Source organism: Quercus robur, chromosome 3 (genome assembly GCF_932294415.1).
Source record: "Quercus robur chromosome 3, dhQueRobu3.1, whole genome shotgun sequence".
NCBI lineage: Eukaryota > Viridiplantae > Streptophyta > Magnoliopsida > Fagales > Fagaceae > Quercus > Quercus robur.
In genome coordinates this window covers 24872666-24889080 of record NC_065536.1, presented here as the reverse complement: position 1 = coordinate 24889080, position 16415 = coordinate 24872666, and the positions used below count along the sequence as shown (strand labels likewise).

The 16415-nt window shown below is 33.8% G+C and overlaps 1 protein-coding gene across 9 annotated transcripts in view; it reads left to right on the top strand.

Moving 5' to 3' along the window:
* LOC126717572 (trans-resveratrol di-O-methyltransferase-like) overlaps positions 1 to 14834 on the top strand; it is an 80031-nt gene extending 65197 nt beyond the window's left edge. For 2 of the 9 annotated variants that reach the window (XM_050419384.1, XM_050419382.1), the window contains exon 3: positions 14522 to 14834. In XM_050419384.1, the coding sequence (XP_050275341.1) occupies positions 14522 to 14734 (213 nt within the window). In that variant the 3' untranslated portion in view covers positions 14735 to 14834. Of the gene's footprint in view, positions 1 to 1416; positions 2250 to 2798; positions 3310 to 3719; positions 4627 to 5440; positions 5506 to 5594; positions 5901 to 13676; positions 13854 to 14431 lie in introns of those variants that run through there. The other 7 variants (XM_050419387.1, XM_050419386.1, XR_007652653.1 and 4 more) reach the window with 7 other exon arrangements.
* Positions 14835 to 16415: the final 1581 nt, after the last annotated feature.

Below are 16415 nucleotides of genomic sequence, written 5' to 3'. Positions count from 1 at the left end.
GGCCCAACAATCCTGAATCAATTCTGAACTTTATGGGCCTATTAATCGAACGGTCCCCACAAAAATAATATAGGAATTAGTTCCCTATAAATTTTATAATGTTTACCAAATTTTGAAAAATAAAATTCAATTACACTTTCTTAGTTTTTGGTTTACTAGACATTAAGTATATTTTTAATAGTATTGATTTTTGGGACCTCATTCAAGTAAGTGATTTTTAGAGAACTTACACGTGTTTAACATGATCGACAATCTGCCGTGTATCCTAAAAAAAAAAACATGGCTGAGAATCTGCCATGTATCCTAAAAAAAAACATGGTCGGCAATCATAGTTCAACCGTCTAATCATATACTTTCAAATTTTTAAATCAGTCAATTTTGTGAATCTGCATGTGAAGTAGACATTAAGTATATTTTTAATAGTGTTGATTTTTGGGACCTCATTCAAGTAAATGATTTTTAGAGAACTTACATGTGTTTAACATGGTCGAAAATCTGCCGTGTATCCTAAAAAAAAAAACATGGTCGAAAATCTGCCGTGTATCCTAAAAAAAAAAAAACATGGTCAAGAATCTGCCATGTATCCTCAAAAAACACATGGTTGGCAATCATAGTTCAACTGTCTAATCATATACTTTCAAATTTTAAGTCAGTCAATTTTGTGAATCTGCATGTGACGGTTCTCTTTAATTAATACATGTAAAGAAATGGACATTTTAGGCCATTTAGTATACGAGCTCAAATATATATTTTCAATTTTTAAATAATATTATACATTTTTTTACTTATATGTATTTTTGAAAAAATTAAAAACTGTTATTTAAATACACGTACCAATCGAGCCCTTAACTTTTCACTAGTTCATAACTTTTGATTTGCTCTAAGAGAATTAAAGCATGGTGTAAAAATAAAACATAGAAACACATGTATAAAGGTCTTAATTTGTTTTATTGAGACAAAGTTAGTGAATTGATCATGAGAAGCAAGATATTTTTTATTTGTTCAACTTTATTATTTTATACAATAAAATTTGTTAGATGTAGCGATTGGTTATTGGTAAAAAAAAAAAAAAGTGATATTTAAGTAGTGGGATTAAATAAGAACCTGTAAATATTTGTCATCACAATAATTTGTAAAAATATTATTAAAAAATTTGTGACGGTAGCATTATTCTTTTCATAATCATGAAAATAATTTTTGTAGCAACAACTTAGGTGAGAAGTCACATATCATATACCAATAGTAATAAAATTATTGCACACACTCACTCACACATACGAAACTCCGAAAGCCACATTCCCACCCAAAATGACGTTTCTATCTAGCTCTTATTTGTCCTGTAAAGAAATGGCATCAACGTACTATAAATTGAAATGCAACAGTAATCTACAACCAATCTATATATAAGAAGGCAGTTGGACCTCATGTAGAAGTAAAAGAAGCTTAGAATTAAGGAGGTCCGTGCTAAGATGGATCTCATTCATGGTGAGGGAGTGAGTGAGTTATTTCAGGTTCAATGTCATTTGTATAAACACATATTTAGCTACATAGATTCCATGTCACTTAAATGTGCAATTCAGCTAGGCATTCCTGATACAATCTACAACCATGGCCAACCCATTACTCTCCAAGAGTTGGTCTCTAAGCTTAATATTCACCCCAAAAAAACTAGTTGCGTGCACAGGCTTATGCGTCTATTGGTGCACTCTGGCTTCTTCGCTAAAACAACAGTTCATGAAAATCAAGAAAAAGAAAAAGAAGAAGAAGCCTATACCCTCACACCTTCTTCTAGGCTTATCCTTAAAGATAATGCCACTAGCTTATCACCATTTGTTCTGGCAATGCTTGATCCTGCACTTGTAAGCCCATGGCAGTTCTTGGGAGATTGGTTTCAGGGGAGTGAGCTCACACCTTTTGAGAAAGCACACGGGAAAGGTTTCTGGGATTATTGCAACCAAAGCCCAGAATACAATAACATTTTCAATGAAGGAATGGCGAGCGATTCCCGATTGATGGGCTTGGTTGTTAAGGACTACCAGCCCATTTTTGAGGGTTTAGGTTCATTGGTTGATGTTGGAGGTGGTACTGGGACAGTTGCAAGGATTATTTCTGAAGCTTTTCCTCACATGAAATGCACTGTGTTTGACCTCCCCCATGTTGTTGCCAACTTGCCAGATAGTAAAAATCTAAAATTTGTTGGTGGCGATATGTTTCAGTATATCCCTCCTGCTGATGCCATTCTGTTCAAGGTATGTAGCATACGAATGTGTATTTAATATTTGAAATAATAACATCTCAATTTCACTTAAATTTGATGGTTAGTACATTATTTTCTAGATTTAATAATATTCAAAGTGTCACGTTTTTTAAAATTTTATGATATGATAATACATACACATTTAGATTTATAATATTTAATATAAACAATAAAGCAGGTGTGAATTTTTTTAAGTTGCATCCAATTGTTTTTTTTGGCTATTAATATTGCCTATAATAGGGGGTTTTTATTTTGGATGTTGTACTTGTACGTACCATTCATATGATGTAAAAAAGCTCTTTAACGACTATTAATTTCCATAAAACGGACATGTTTACAAACTACAAACAGTTAGAAAGATAATTAAGTAGATATTGGGTAGGTAATCTGAACAATATAAATGATAAATTTCAAGACTTCCATAGGTGAAAGAATTTTGAAGAATTATTTAACATTATTTTGAGGTTGGCTAAATTTAAAAGATGCTAGAGATATGAAGGCTGAATCTCTCTAATTTGACTGTTATGTTACTATTTGGCAGTGGATTTTGCATGATTGGAGCGATGAGGAATGTGTCAACATACTGAAAAATTGCAAGGAGGCTATTACGAAGAAAGGTAAAGAAGGAAAGGTAATTATCATAGATGTAGTGATAAATCAAGAGAAGGATGAACATGATGTTACCACTACAAAGCTCCTCTTTGATGCACTAATGATGTCTTTGGTTACTGGAAAAGAGAGAAACAAGAGAGAATGGGAGAAGCTGTTCTTGGAGGCTGGCTTTAGCCACTACAAAATTGTGTCATCATTTGGCATGAAGTCTGTCATTGAGATTTATCCTTAAGAGATGAACAAGTACCTATGTATATATTAAGCCGGCAAAGACGGTTGACCAAATATATATATATATATATATATATATGTGTGTGTGTGTAGTTAAGCTTGATACCTTAGAATAATGCTTGCGAGCATAGGAATTAAACTACTATCATTCTTGAAACTGCCTATTGTAAAATATCATAATTAAGAATAATAAATTGTACTTTACTATCTTCTTATTCTTATTATTTTAATATGGTTTTGGTGCAAGGTGGCCCAAAATTTACGAATTTCTTTTAAATTATTTTAATTTGTTTTTTGCCTAGCAAAAAAAAAAAAATTAATAATATTAAAATAAGGGTCTTGCTAACGAGTGTCCTTAGGACACTGGTTAAGAATCCAATTAAAAAAAATTTTTATGGGGAAAAAAAAACAATTAATATTTTGACAGCTTTTTTTATTTTCCATAAAAATGATGTTAAAACTTTATTTAATTAGATTCTTAATCAGTGTTCTAAGGACACTCATTAGCATTTCCTTTAAAATAAAGGGTAAGGGGAAAGCCAAGGCCATAGCCTGCATTTGGTTGTGGATTTGGAGTAATCGACATTTTTCTATTACCCATACATTAATAACAGCACTTTTGACCTTCTAATCTATGTTTTATTTTGGAGAATTAGCTAGTCTAGGTGTTTGGATAGACCTGAAATTAGAGATTCACTAAAATCCAAATGAAAAATAGGTGGCTAGAATTAATTGGTTTATTAGGAAATAGGTAAGGTGGTGGTACCAAAATCATGGCAATTTTTAAGCCCATTTAGAGATTTTTTGCAAGAGACAAACATGAATGGGAATAGGATTCATATCCCGTGCAATAGCTTTAATATCAGCCATAGATTAAATCCAATGCTCAAAATATTGACACGTTATCTATCCAAGCTGGCAATCTGCGTGCTTCAATTTCTCCCATCTATTTCTCTTTTTCACTTAGCAACAGTTTAGTTTAACCCCAAATGATTTCAGGAAAACTCTCTCCCCTCTCTTATTTTTCTCTCACTCTCTCACTTCCACCAGGGGTTTTTCTCTCTCTACCTCCCTCTCCCTGACGCTCCTCTCAACCCCAACTGTGCCTTCAGCACAGCCATTGCTCCGCCTCGCCAGTTTTGACAAGAACGGGTTTGGTCTGTCGGATTACCCTGAAACCCACAAATCTCTTTCCCCACTACCGCCCACACTATGCTTTGAAATCTTCTAAAAGCAATAGATGGTGTCAATCAACTGCTTGTTGTTTGTCTCCGTTGAAGTTCGACTGTTTTGGGTATGGTTGATTGGTTTGGATTTTTGGGTTTCAAATGAATGGCAGTTGGATGGTCGTTTACAGACTTGGGGGTTGATGTCAAAATGGGTTTTGATATGAGCATGTGTTTTATTGTGTAAATACTAAATACATGTCATTGTGTGCGGCGTGAGTGATTGAGTGTGAGTGAAATTTGTATTTATGCTTAAATTAGTGTAAACACATGGAGTAGACTGCTGGCCTTAAAATTTGGGTATGTAAAGGGTTAGTTCTATGTAATAACCTTGTTGTTGTTGTTTTTTTTTTTCCTTTGCTCTGATCTTTGTTATTATCTTGCTTCTTTGTTAATTCAGTCTTGTGCTGCTCTTTCAATGGCGGAGATAGGACCTTAGGGTCTTTTATTTTTGGACGGGGGTGAGGTTAAAATGTGAGGCGTTTGATTAAAAAAGTAAAAAAAAAAATGGTTTAGTTTGGTTTTTAAACAATTTTTAGAATTACTTTATTTGATTTTGAACTAGTTTAGGTTTATATTCTTTTTGTTTAGACTAAGTACATTTTAGTTAGCTTCTAAATACAATCATACACAAGGACCTTAGAGGCTATGTGGATTATGCATATTTAAGTTCAATTTGATATAGTAAAGAAGCTTGGCCTAAGAAAATTAGATGCAGCAATGGAATAAAGATGAATTTGCACAAATAATATGAAGAGATAAGCAAAGAAAAAGAGAATGTTCACCTTTTTAATTTTTTTTCTCCTTGAGGGTTGATTTAGGGATGTAATCTCACAAGTAAGTAAACTTGTTTTGGTGGTCCTAGTTTAAAAGAGGGGAAAAGGAACACACACACGCAGAGAAAGAGGCTTTGGAGAGAGATTGTGTGTATTTCATGATAATATGCATAGGGTATTTTGTGACAGCGTTGAGACTTATTGAAAATGACAAATTGGGTGATAGTGTTACTTTAATTATGACTACTGTATTGAAAATGACAAATTGGGTGATAGTGTTACTTTAATTATGACTACTGTATGGTTTCTGAAAAATTACTTTGATATTGATTTCACAGGTTATGGTGTGTCTTCATATGATATTGGAACTAGTTTCGGTCATTTTGCTATTGCATCCCCAGATGTAAGTTTCATTTTTATATTATTGGAAGATTGTTGATGTAATTTCTGTTTTAGTGTTGAGGCTGAATTATGCATTCCTTGAACATTTAGGTTTACAAATTGGTTGAAGATATCCGGGCCAAGGGTGGTTTTGTCACTAGAGAGCCTGGTCTTATTAAAGGTGGACAATCTGTTATTGCCTTTGTGAAGGATCCTGATGGTTATGTTTTTGAGCTTATCCAAAGAGTTCCAACCCCTTAGCCACTGTTGGCGATTTGGAAACTGCTGGCACCACCTATTTTAAGTGAATCTTTGCCCATGGATGTGTATATTTTATTAGAACTCTTGTTATTATTATTATGTTCTTGCAATCAAAGTTTACATTTCAATAGAAGTTTTTTTCATTCTTGGATCAAATCCTTTTCTTGTTTATCTTTTGTCTCATGTATCGGTTTGTGATTCTAATGCAACATCAAAATTGTTCTACTAGTTCAACTTGAAGCATTAGAAATTAAAAATAAAATCACACAATCAATTGCATTCTCAAAATAATATCATGAAAGGATAAAACATGTTAGTACATTCTCTTGGTTTGAACTCTACATTCTTGTAAGATTGTTGTATAAATAAATAAGGAAATTCTTGCGTCAAAATTAGAGAATACATTCAATGTTAATAGAAAATTTTATTCAAAGAAATGTAAATCTGTATACAAAGGTAAATAGCTTGGGCACACACCCCAAGCTAGGCTAGGAGCCACACAAAGATAAAAACTAGGCTATCCCTCAACCAAACAAAAACCTTTCGATGAAGATACAAGCCCAGGTCGTAAATAACTATAGCCCCATATTTAAAAATGTGCATGAGTAGCTGATAGCTTGTGCTATGTCTCCAACATCACTAAAGCTCCCTCCAAAGATGGCCTTTGGTTGTGTCTAAATTTTCTCGAAGTAAGCTTTATTCTTGCATTCCAGATTAGCCGTAGTGGCCCATTGTTCTAGCTCCCTTTTTGACAGTTTCTCCACCATCACCAAAAAGCTGGGGAGAAAAAAAAAAAATAAAAAATCAAGCACTCCATTGCTGCATTAGCCTAGGTTGACTTCAGGATACATGGTGCTTCAATTGATCATGGAATGTTTCAAAAGCTTTTCTCAAAAGATACATTAAACTTTTGGCCAATAAAGGCTAACTTTTTTTCCTATTAACAAGAAAACAAGGGACATATGGTCATTACTCCATATAACATTTCAGCCTCATTAAATGAAAACATAAAACAAACTAGGCTATTCACATGATCAACTATGCCTAATAAATTAGTTGCAATTCTTGCTTTATTGTACAAATCAGAACCATATTTGAATAACATAGAAATGTCCAAGTAGAATCAAAGTTCATTTAGAAATACTTGATGTTTTATTAGAAGAAAAATAGAATCACCAAATTTTGGAAGATTATTTCGAATCAAAAACCCAAAATATTTTGGACATGCACTAACAAACATATAAAAATCTGTAATTTATTGCTTAACATTTGGGCAAAACTTGTAAAGTATGACTGGTGACAATTCAAGACAACAAAAAGTTTCCTCACAAGTTCACCTTTCAAGAGCCATAGTTTGTATGTATAAAATGAACTACAACATGCCAAATATATTATCCTACTAGAATAATACACAGCTGGATAATCAATCCAAATTTAAGGAAAAAGAACATGTACTTAAGTAAACTTAGAAGGACAAAAAAGAAAAATATTTTTTAGAATACCTCATGACCAAGCAACAGAATTTCTAGCTAATGTCAAAGTGGAAAAACCTCCTAAAATTGCTCAAGAGGTACCAAAAACAAAAGGCTCAGTGCAAAAGAGGTGATGAAGTGATTTTTTCTATTTCCTTCTAATCAACTACATCTTAATCCGAATTAGCAAGGTTTAAAATCTTTGTAAAGAATCAAAATAGCAAAACAAATATAGAACCATATAAAATCAATATTTCGAGGATTCTAGTCTTTAAGTACTTACAATTGAGCAACTTCTGTTGTCTTCTTCTTCCCAAACACATAGCTCCCCAGAACATCCTCCATTCCTACATCACAGCAATTAAGCAATTAAGATTAAAGAAATTAACCTTCAAGTTTAAAGCAATTAAGCTTCATTTTACGAAAAGTTATCAAATTTACAACAAAAGCCCAGATTTTTCTATGTTTAGTTTTCTTGAAGCAAAAATTGAATTTTCAGCATAAGGCCAACCACTACTGATACTAGGACAAAGAAAATGAAAATAGAGTAATTTTTATCATATGGGACACTTCAAAAATTAACGATTCCACTTAATTAGACTCCAAAAACTTCATTGCCTATTTGAAATTCTTCTTCACTACCATTAAATTATCTTATACATAACGATTCTCAAAAAAAAAAAAAAAAAAAAAAAAAAAAAACCCTTATACATAACAAACACGCACACAAATATATAGGAAGTGAAAAAGGGAAAAGGGGTACCAGAAAAAGGAGGACAAAGGGGATTTTGGGGATTTTCTGACGATACAATGGACAAGTATGGTCAGAACCACCGATCCAGCTAGTGGCTTCTTTGCTTCAGAGAGACCTTCACTCCATGAGAGTTGAGACTTGGGACAGCTTCACACACGAGAAAGAGGGAAGCAGTTTTTTTGTTAAAGAGCAAGAAGGGTCTTCTTAGTCAGCGTTGGAATCAGATGAGCTTGAAGCTTCGCCAGAGCTTTGGAAGAATAGTAACTCTACTAGGTTCTCTAAGCTATGGAGGTTCAGAAAATTGGTTCATCGAAGCAACAGTGATGGCAAAGAGAGAGGCTTGGCGTTGTGTGGACTACCGGGCTGCTGTGACAATGGATTGAAGGAGAGGCAGAGAATGGGTTGAAGGAGAGGCAGCTGCGCAGGGGAGAGAGAGAGAGAAAAAAAATGAGGGTACGTTTGGTACACTGAATGAGAATTACAACATGAATTGTAATCTTTATTACCAGTAATAAAGTGTATTGTAATGTAATAAGTAATAACTAAACATATTCATTAGTTTGGTTGTGAGTTATAATATTAGAATAAAACTTAACATTTATTTTTAGGAAATATCTTACTCATACAATTATTCTCCTTAAAAATTGTTATTTTTAAATTTAAGAGAGATATGTGTTATTTTTTATGATTTTTTATTTTTATACTTGTTAGATGTATATAGAAAGTTTGTTTATTTGGAAGTATATTAAGTTTTGAAATTATTACACTTACTAAGGAATAACTAATACAATCTTTTAAAGAGGAATAATTATTCCTCATTTTGAACAATAGCTATTCATAGAATCATAAGGAATGACTATTCATTGTAATAAAAATATAACCAAACTAAAGAATAACTAAACCATAGGAATAACTATTACATTACAACACCTATTACAGTCTACCAAACATGCCCTGAGTTTATGAAAAGCTAGGGCTGAAACTGAAACAGTGGGCGGGTGAAATTCTTTAAGGGCAAAATAGTCTTTTTATTATTTGTTGAGGTGTCAAATATTTAAGTCATTAGATTAAATCTATGGCTGAGAATTTAGCTATTGCACCGTGATGGAGAAACCCAAAAAAATAAATTTGTGTGTACCAAATCTATATTGTTTCACGTTAAAACGAAGAAATCCGTTGTACGTTGGAGTATTGAAATGCCTTCCACCACTTAGCAAGAGTCCCACTCAATCAAAAAAAAAAATAGTTGCACGACTTTACTAGGAAAGTAGACTTGCTTCAAAGCTCTAATGCAATGAAACAAAATTGAAATAGAACTCAAATTATAGAACTCTTAAACGTACTAAGACACTAAGAGAGAAATATCTATAACACTAAGAGAGCAAATATCTTAAACGTACTAAGACACTATGAGAGAAATATTTAAAACGTATATTCAAATGAATAGATAAGAGTGAAATAGTGTTTGGGTTGCCATTGGTTTATCTTATCTAGAGATCTCAAGTGGGATATTTAAAGACCCACAAAAGTTACCAACGTTTATTTCAATTCCTACAAATTAGGACATGAATGTTAAAGTCTCTAACGTTTATTTAAACGTTAAAATCAAATCTCTTATCCACCTCACTGCCCCCATTCACAACTCATTATCCCTAAGAAATCTCAACTGAATATTTGACCATGTTAAACCTCACACAACCAATCATGGCCAAAACATGCAATTCCATTATTCAAACAATTTTATTAATAACTAGCCTCTTCACACGCGCTTCACACATGTGGTGAGATTTTTTTTTTTTTTTTTTTTTTTGGGTTTAGTGAAAACGTTGAGCTTAGTGGTCCTATTTCATAGGAAATAAAATTGTGTTTGTTTTTTATATATATTTTTTATTTTGAAAATCTAATTTATAAATGGATAAAACAATTTGAAAATCAATAGGAAAGGAATCCTATTTTTTAGGCAATGTTTTAGTGGAAGTTAGGGTTGTATTTTTACCAAATTGTCTTTTAATTTTATCATTGGAAAAACATAGGGGTGTAGGAATATTTTTGAACAAAAAAAAATGAGGATCCCAAACAGAGAAAGCCCTTTAAATAATAGTATACAGTATAGATAATCATCTTGTTGAGGTACAAATTTTCGGGCCTTGATTTTATTGGCCCACTCACAAAATACCCACATAAGCCCACATATTATTTAAAACCTATATAAATATTTCCCATATATATTACCCAAATATTCTCCATATTATTGGGCCTTCACAAATACTCCGTACTCAAGCGCATAAATTGTCATGGGCCCTCTCACAAATATTACCTATTATATCTCACATATCATCCAACTTAAATTCTCCACAAAATATGCTCATCATATCACTACCAAAATTGGGCCGCAAATTACACTATCCTCACAAAAAGCCCAACATCACTTGGCTTGTGGGCAAAACTCAAAGAAAGCTCAAATTCCAAGTCCCACTACGATGTGGCTAATTCCAAAAATACCACAAAGATGTGGCAAATTCAAAGCCCGCTACGATGCGGCACTATTTACAAAAACTGCTATGATGCGACACTATTTACAAAGCCCATTGCTACACGGCAATACTTTACAAAATCTCAAAATCATTTTCACAAAACCCAAATTCCTATTTGGCATTATTTTTCAAAGCCCAAATTCTCATTTGGCATCTATTTTTCACAAAGCCCAAAATCCTAATTTGGCACTATTTTATAAAACCCAAATATTATTTTGGCAATTTTTTCGTAAAGCCCAAATACAAATTTGGCAATTATCTTATGCTATTTTTATAAAAGCCCAAATGTTAATTTGGCATTCATTTTACAAAACCTAAAATCATTCTGGCAATTATCTTACAAAACCCAAAATAGCATTTTGGCAAAAGCAATTACTTTACACTCAAAGCCCAAATGTTAATTTGGCACTTATTTTTGCAAAGCCCAAATAATCTTTTGGCAACTATTTCATGAAGCCCAAATGCTATTTTGGCACATATTTACTAAATTCAAATATTATTTCAATATTTGTTAAATCCCCAACTCATGGGAAATACAAATTATTCATTTCTCAAAAGAATCTCTTTGACAAAATTTTATGGGAACCATGTCTATTATTTTCATAACCAAACTATAAAGCCCATGAATATCACTCATGGCAAAACTACTCATTTTGTAGGGTTAACAAAGCCCAAGCAAGTTTATCAACAAAGCCCAGCTAGATCAGACCAACCCATAAGCAAATTTCAACAATTGAAAAACACGTGAACTGGTCAGCCAAATTTCAGCAATAAATAAATAGTTGGAGCTCCCTCACATCAGGTCCCAACATGTCTAATCAATCAGAAAACAAACATGTGTCCACCAGGGGATGAATCATTCCTCCACAAGCTGAAATCCCATCATCTCTCAAGTGACATAAAGCTAAAGGTGATGTCACAAAAAGCTGGGAAAGCTAGGAAAGCTTCAGCCGGCTGTTACTTCTTTCTCCTCTAGCTCATTCAGTCAAGAAAACAAAGCTACCATGACCAGACCAGTGAAGCTCCTGAAACGACACAAAATCAGCTCATTTTTCATACTAAAAATATGTATTTTCTGGTTCATGAACCAAGCACATGAACCCCAAATGGGGAAATTTAGGGAAATATGGTTTGGAGGGCACCAAAGGGGATCCCAGCAGAGTTCTCAGCAAGGGCTCCAAGGTTGACACCTGGCTTGGGGTGGTCCAATCTACCCTTGGGAACTCTGATTCTAGTTACAGCATATCCAAGATCATTAGCCTAAAGCATGCTCTAATCCCATCAGCCAAGGCTAATCAGCATTCAATGCTAAAACCAGAAACCTAGCTGTGATTACCCAAAATAGCAAAAAACTTCTAAAGTTAAGCTTACTACTCTTAGCTAAAAATCTTAAGAACGATTCTCTAAAGATTTTCTGGAAATTAAGGGAGATTTAGCAAAGATTATTTGCTAATCACCCCCTGAAAACCTTAATATAAATGAAGCTCTCCATTAATGCTTCAACAACCAAGAACACACTAAGGCTTACACCAGAAAAGTTTATGCCTTAACCTCTCTGTTTAGGCTTTCTTTAAGCTCTGAAAAGTCTCTGAGTTCTTAGTTTCAAGCATAGAAACTAAGTCTTCTAGCTCCTAACTCACAAATACTTTCTCATAGCTCTACTCATAAACACTTACTTGCCCCAGTAGAATATTCTAGCAGTACTACTATACACTCTTACTCATTACTCATACCACTCACAAATGATTCTCTCTACTCAATACATATATTATATTCATGAGCATGCCATGGCACCATAATGATCTTGCTGCGCTAGTTGGAATCTCTCTCTCTCCCTTCATCTCACACTAAGTCTTCTCCATTATTTGTTATTATGGAACCTATGATATTTATCTACTCATTTACTATCAATGGTTATGATGTGATTGTCACTATGAAGTTTTTCCCTCATATTGTTGTATTAGAAGATTCCTCTCCAGAGCTAACGAATGATGAGTCTGAAAACATAGATGTTTCCCTTAGTCTGTAAAGTAACTAATTTCGTTTTACTTTACTGCTGGGTTATTTTTTGCAGGAGTACCTTAACAGCTGGGCCCTTTTCTGCAGAAATATTTTTACTGCTGGGCTGTTTCCTGCAGAAATACTTTACTGCTGGGTTATTTCTTACAATATATTTTTCGACCGTGCTGACGTGTTCGCTGTAGGGATTGTTCATGGGCCACTCTTGATAGTTCCAATCTAAGCCCAAGGCATAAAATATAGTGGACTTCTTGAATCTTCATCGATAGCCTTTGGACCATGCATCAAGCCCATCGTCGAGTTTCGGTTTAGACCCTTCGACCCAACATAAATCTTATTTGTCGGGAAGGAAACTTTTTCGCCCCTGACACATCTCATATACAATATTGTGTAAGGTAATTTCTTTTGAGAATTACACACATACACATTGTGAGATATTTAACCACACATTTCAACATCTATATCGTGGGCTATTTGGCCACACAATCCAACAATCTATATATAAGAAGGCAGCTAGACCTCATGGAGAAGTAAAATAAGCTTAGAATCAAAGAGATCAGCACTAAGATGGATCTCATTCATGGTGAGGGAGTGAGTGAGTTATTTCAGGTTCAGTGTCATTTGCATAAACACATTTTTAGCTACATAGATTCGATGTCACTTAAATGTGCAATTCAACTAGGCATTCCTGACGCAATCCACAACCATGGCAAACCCATTACTCTCCAAGAGTTGGTCTCTAAGCTTAATATTCACCCCAAAAATACTAGCTGCGTGAACAGGCTTATGCATCTATTGGTGCACTCTGGCTTCTTCGCTAAAACAACAGTTCATGAAAATCAAGAAAAAGAAAAAGAAGAAGCCTATACCCTCACACCTTCTTCTAGGCTTATCCTCAAAGATAATGCCACTAGCTTATCACCATTTGTTCTGGCAATGGTTGATCCTGGACTTGTAAGCCCATGGCAGTTCTTGGGAGATTGGTTTTAGGGGAGTGAGCTCACACCTTTTGAGAAAGAACATGGGAAAGGTCTCTGCGACTATTGCAACCAAAACCCAGAATACAGTAACATTTTCAATGAAGGAATGGCTAGTAATTCCCGACTGATGAACTTGGTTGTTAAGGACTACAAGCCCATTTTTGAGGGTATAGGTTCATTGGTTGATGTTGGAGGTGGTACTGGGACAGTGGCAAGGATTATTTTTGAGGCATTTCCTCCCATGAAATGCACTGTGTTTGATCTCCCACATGTTGTTGCCAACTTGCCAGATAGTAAAAATCTGAAATTTGTTGGTGGCGCTATGTTTTAGTATATCCCTCCTGCAGATGCCATTCGGCCCATTCTGTTCAAGGTATGTGACATACTAATGTGTCTTTAATATTTGAAATAGTGTCATCTCAATTACACTTAAATTTGAGAGTTTATTTGATGGTTAGTACTTTATTTTCTAGATTAATAGTGTTCACAAAGTATCACATTTTTTAAAATTTTATGATTTACACTTTTAGACTTATAATATTTATTCTAAACAATGAATTGGGTGTGCATTTATTTAAGTTGCGTCCAATTGTTTATTTTGGCCATTAATATTGGTTATAATAGGGCCTTTCTTTTTCTTGGCTCAAAGGTGGTAATAGGAATTTTTCTTCATGTGTGCGTGGATGTACCATTCATATGATGTAAAAAAGATTTTTAACCACAATTACTTTCCATATGTGTTTACAAACAGTTAGATAATTAAGTAGATATTAGGTAGGTAAATCTGAACAATATAAATGATTTTCAAGACTTCCATAGGTGAAAGAATTTCGAAGAATTATTTAACATAATTTTGAGGTTGGCTAAATTTAAAAGATGCTAGAGATATGAAGCTCTCAAAATTGATTGTTATATTACTATTTGGCAGTGGATTTTGCATGCTTGGAGCGATGAGGAATGTGTCAACATACTGAAAAATTGCAAGGAGGCTATTACGAGCAGAGGTAAGGAAGGAAAGGTAATTGTCATAGACGTAGTGATAAATCAAGAGAAGGATGAACATGATGTTACCACTACAAAGCTCCTCTTTGATGCACTAATGATGGTTTTGCTAACTGGAAAAGAGAGAAACAAGAAAGAATGGGAGAAGCTGTTCTTGGAGGCTGGCTTTAGCTACTACAAAATTGTGTCATCGTTTGGCATGAAATCCGTCATTGAGATTTATCCTTAATAGATAAACAAGTACCTATGTGTACTAAACCGGCAAAGAATGTTGACCAAAAAAAAATATAGAATAATACTTGCCAGCATAGGAATTAAACTACTATCAATCTTGAAACTACCTATTGTAAGATATCATAATTAAGCATAACAAATTGTGATTTAGTATCTTCTTATTATTTTAGTATGGTTTGGGGTCAAGGTAGCCCAAAATTTAGGAATTTCTTCTAAATTATTTGACCTTGTTTTTCGCCTAGCAAAAAAAAAGTATTAAAATAAAGGGGGAGGGGAAAGTTAAGGGCCATAGCCTGCGTTTGGTTGTGGATTTGGAGTAATCGACATTTTTCTATTACGCATACCTTAATAACAACACTTTTGACCTTTTAATCTATGTTTTTTTTTTTGGAGAATTAGCTAGTCTAGGTGTTTGGATAGACCTTTATATTGCTGAAGGCATAGAAATATTAGAGAGAAACTCAAGTTTTGATGAAGAAACAAACACGCGTGATTGGTTTTGGATTTGGAGTTATCAAGATTTTTTTTTTTCATTACTCATACCTTAAAATCAACATTTTTGGTCGATCTTTCTATTACTTAAGGCATATGGGTATAAGAGAGAAGAACAACTTTTGATAAAGAAACAAACCATATTAAAATAATGGGGGAGGGGAAAGCCAGGTAGCACCTAGCTCCCACTCCTCTCCCTCTATCGTTGGATGTGTTTACAGCCTTAGCATATGGCATGATCTTGTTCTTTGTGGGAAAATTAGAGATTCACTAAAATCCAGATGAAAAATAGGTGGCTACAATGTTGACAAAATAAGCCATGTCTTTAATTGCAAAGGCAATGGACAGGTGATATACATCGCAGAACAAATGTCTGTAGGAAATAAACGAGAAAGTCTGTCTTAAATAGAGTAATGCTGATAAATGAAGAGTGAATGAAGTCTCTATCTTAAGGCGACAAAACCATAGACGAGAAGGAAATAGTTGAGATGGTGGTACCAAAACCGTGGCTACTATTTAAGCCCATTTAGAGATTTTTTTTTCAAGACACAAACATGAATGGGTTTATTAGGATCATGAAATCCTGGCAGCTGAACCATGTATACTAGTCTTCCATCTAATTGGCCTTGAAAAATGACATTTTGAACGTCTTGCAAACATAAACTCTTAAAAATAGAAAAGAGCATCCTCGATCAAAGCTTTGTTATACTCTAAATTGTGTGGGTCGAATTGGATTAGCTTGTGTGAGCGTATGTTACGTGATTTTGAATTGAGTTCTTATAGAGCATATACTAGGTAGATTTAAGCTATATAAGTGATTACAGTAAACCTTAATTATACTTTCACTAGTACTTTTAAGGTATGATTCAAATATGGTTAACACTTTCCTCAAGTCATGAAAAATGATATTAGAACCAATCATCAAATAACAAATGTGGTTTAAGCCTTAAGGACATTACAGTGCAAACTTGGCCCTTGATGAGAACGCTCCACTTTAAAAACATTTTCTTTGGATGATTGAGTTTCGTTTTGCTTTTGCTTTTGCGCTTACGCTCCACTTTAAAAACATTTTCTTTGGATGACTGAGTTTCGTTTTGCTTTTGCTTTTGCTTTTGCGCTTTTTTTTTTTTTTTTTTTTTTTTTTTTTTTCTTTTTAAGGATTTGTTAATTATTAGGTTGATTAT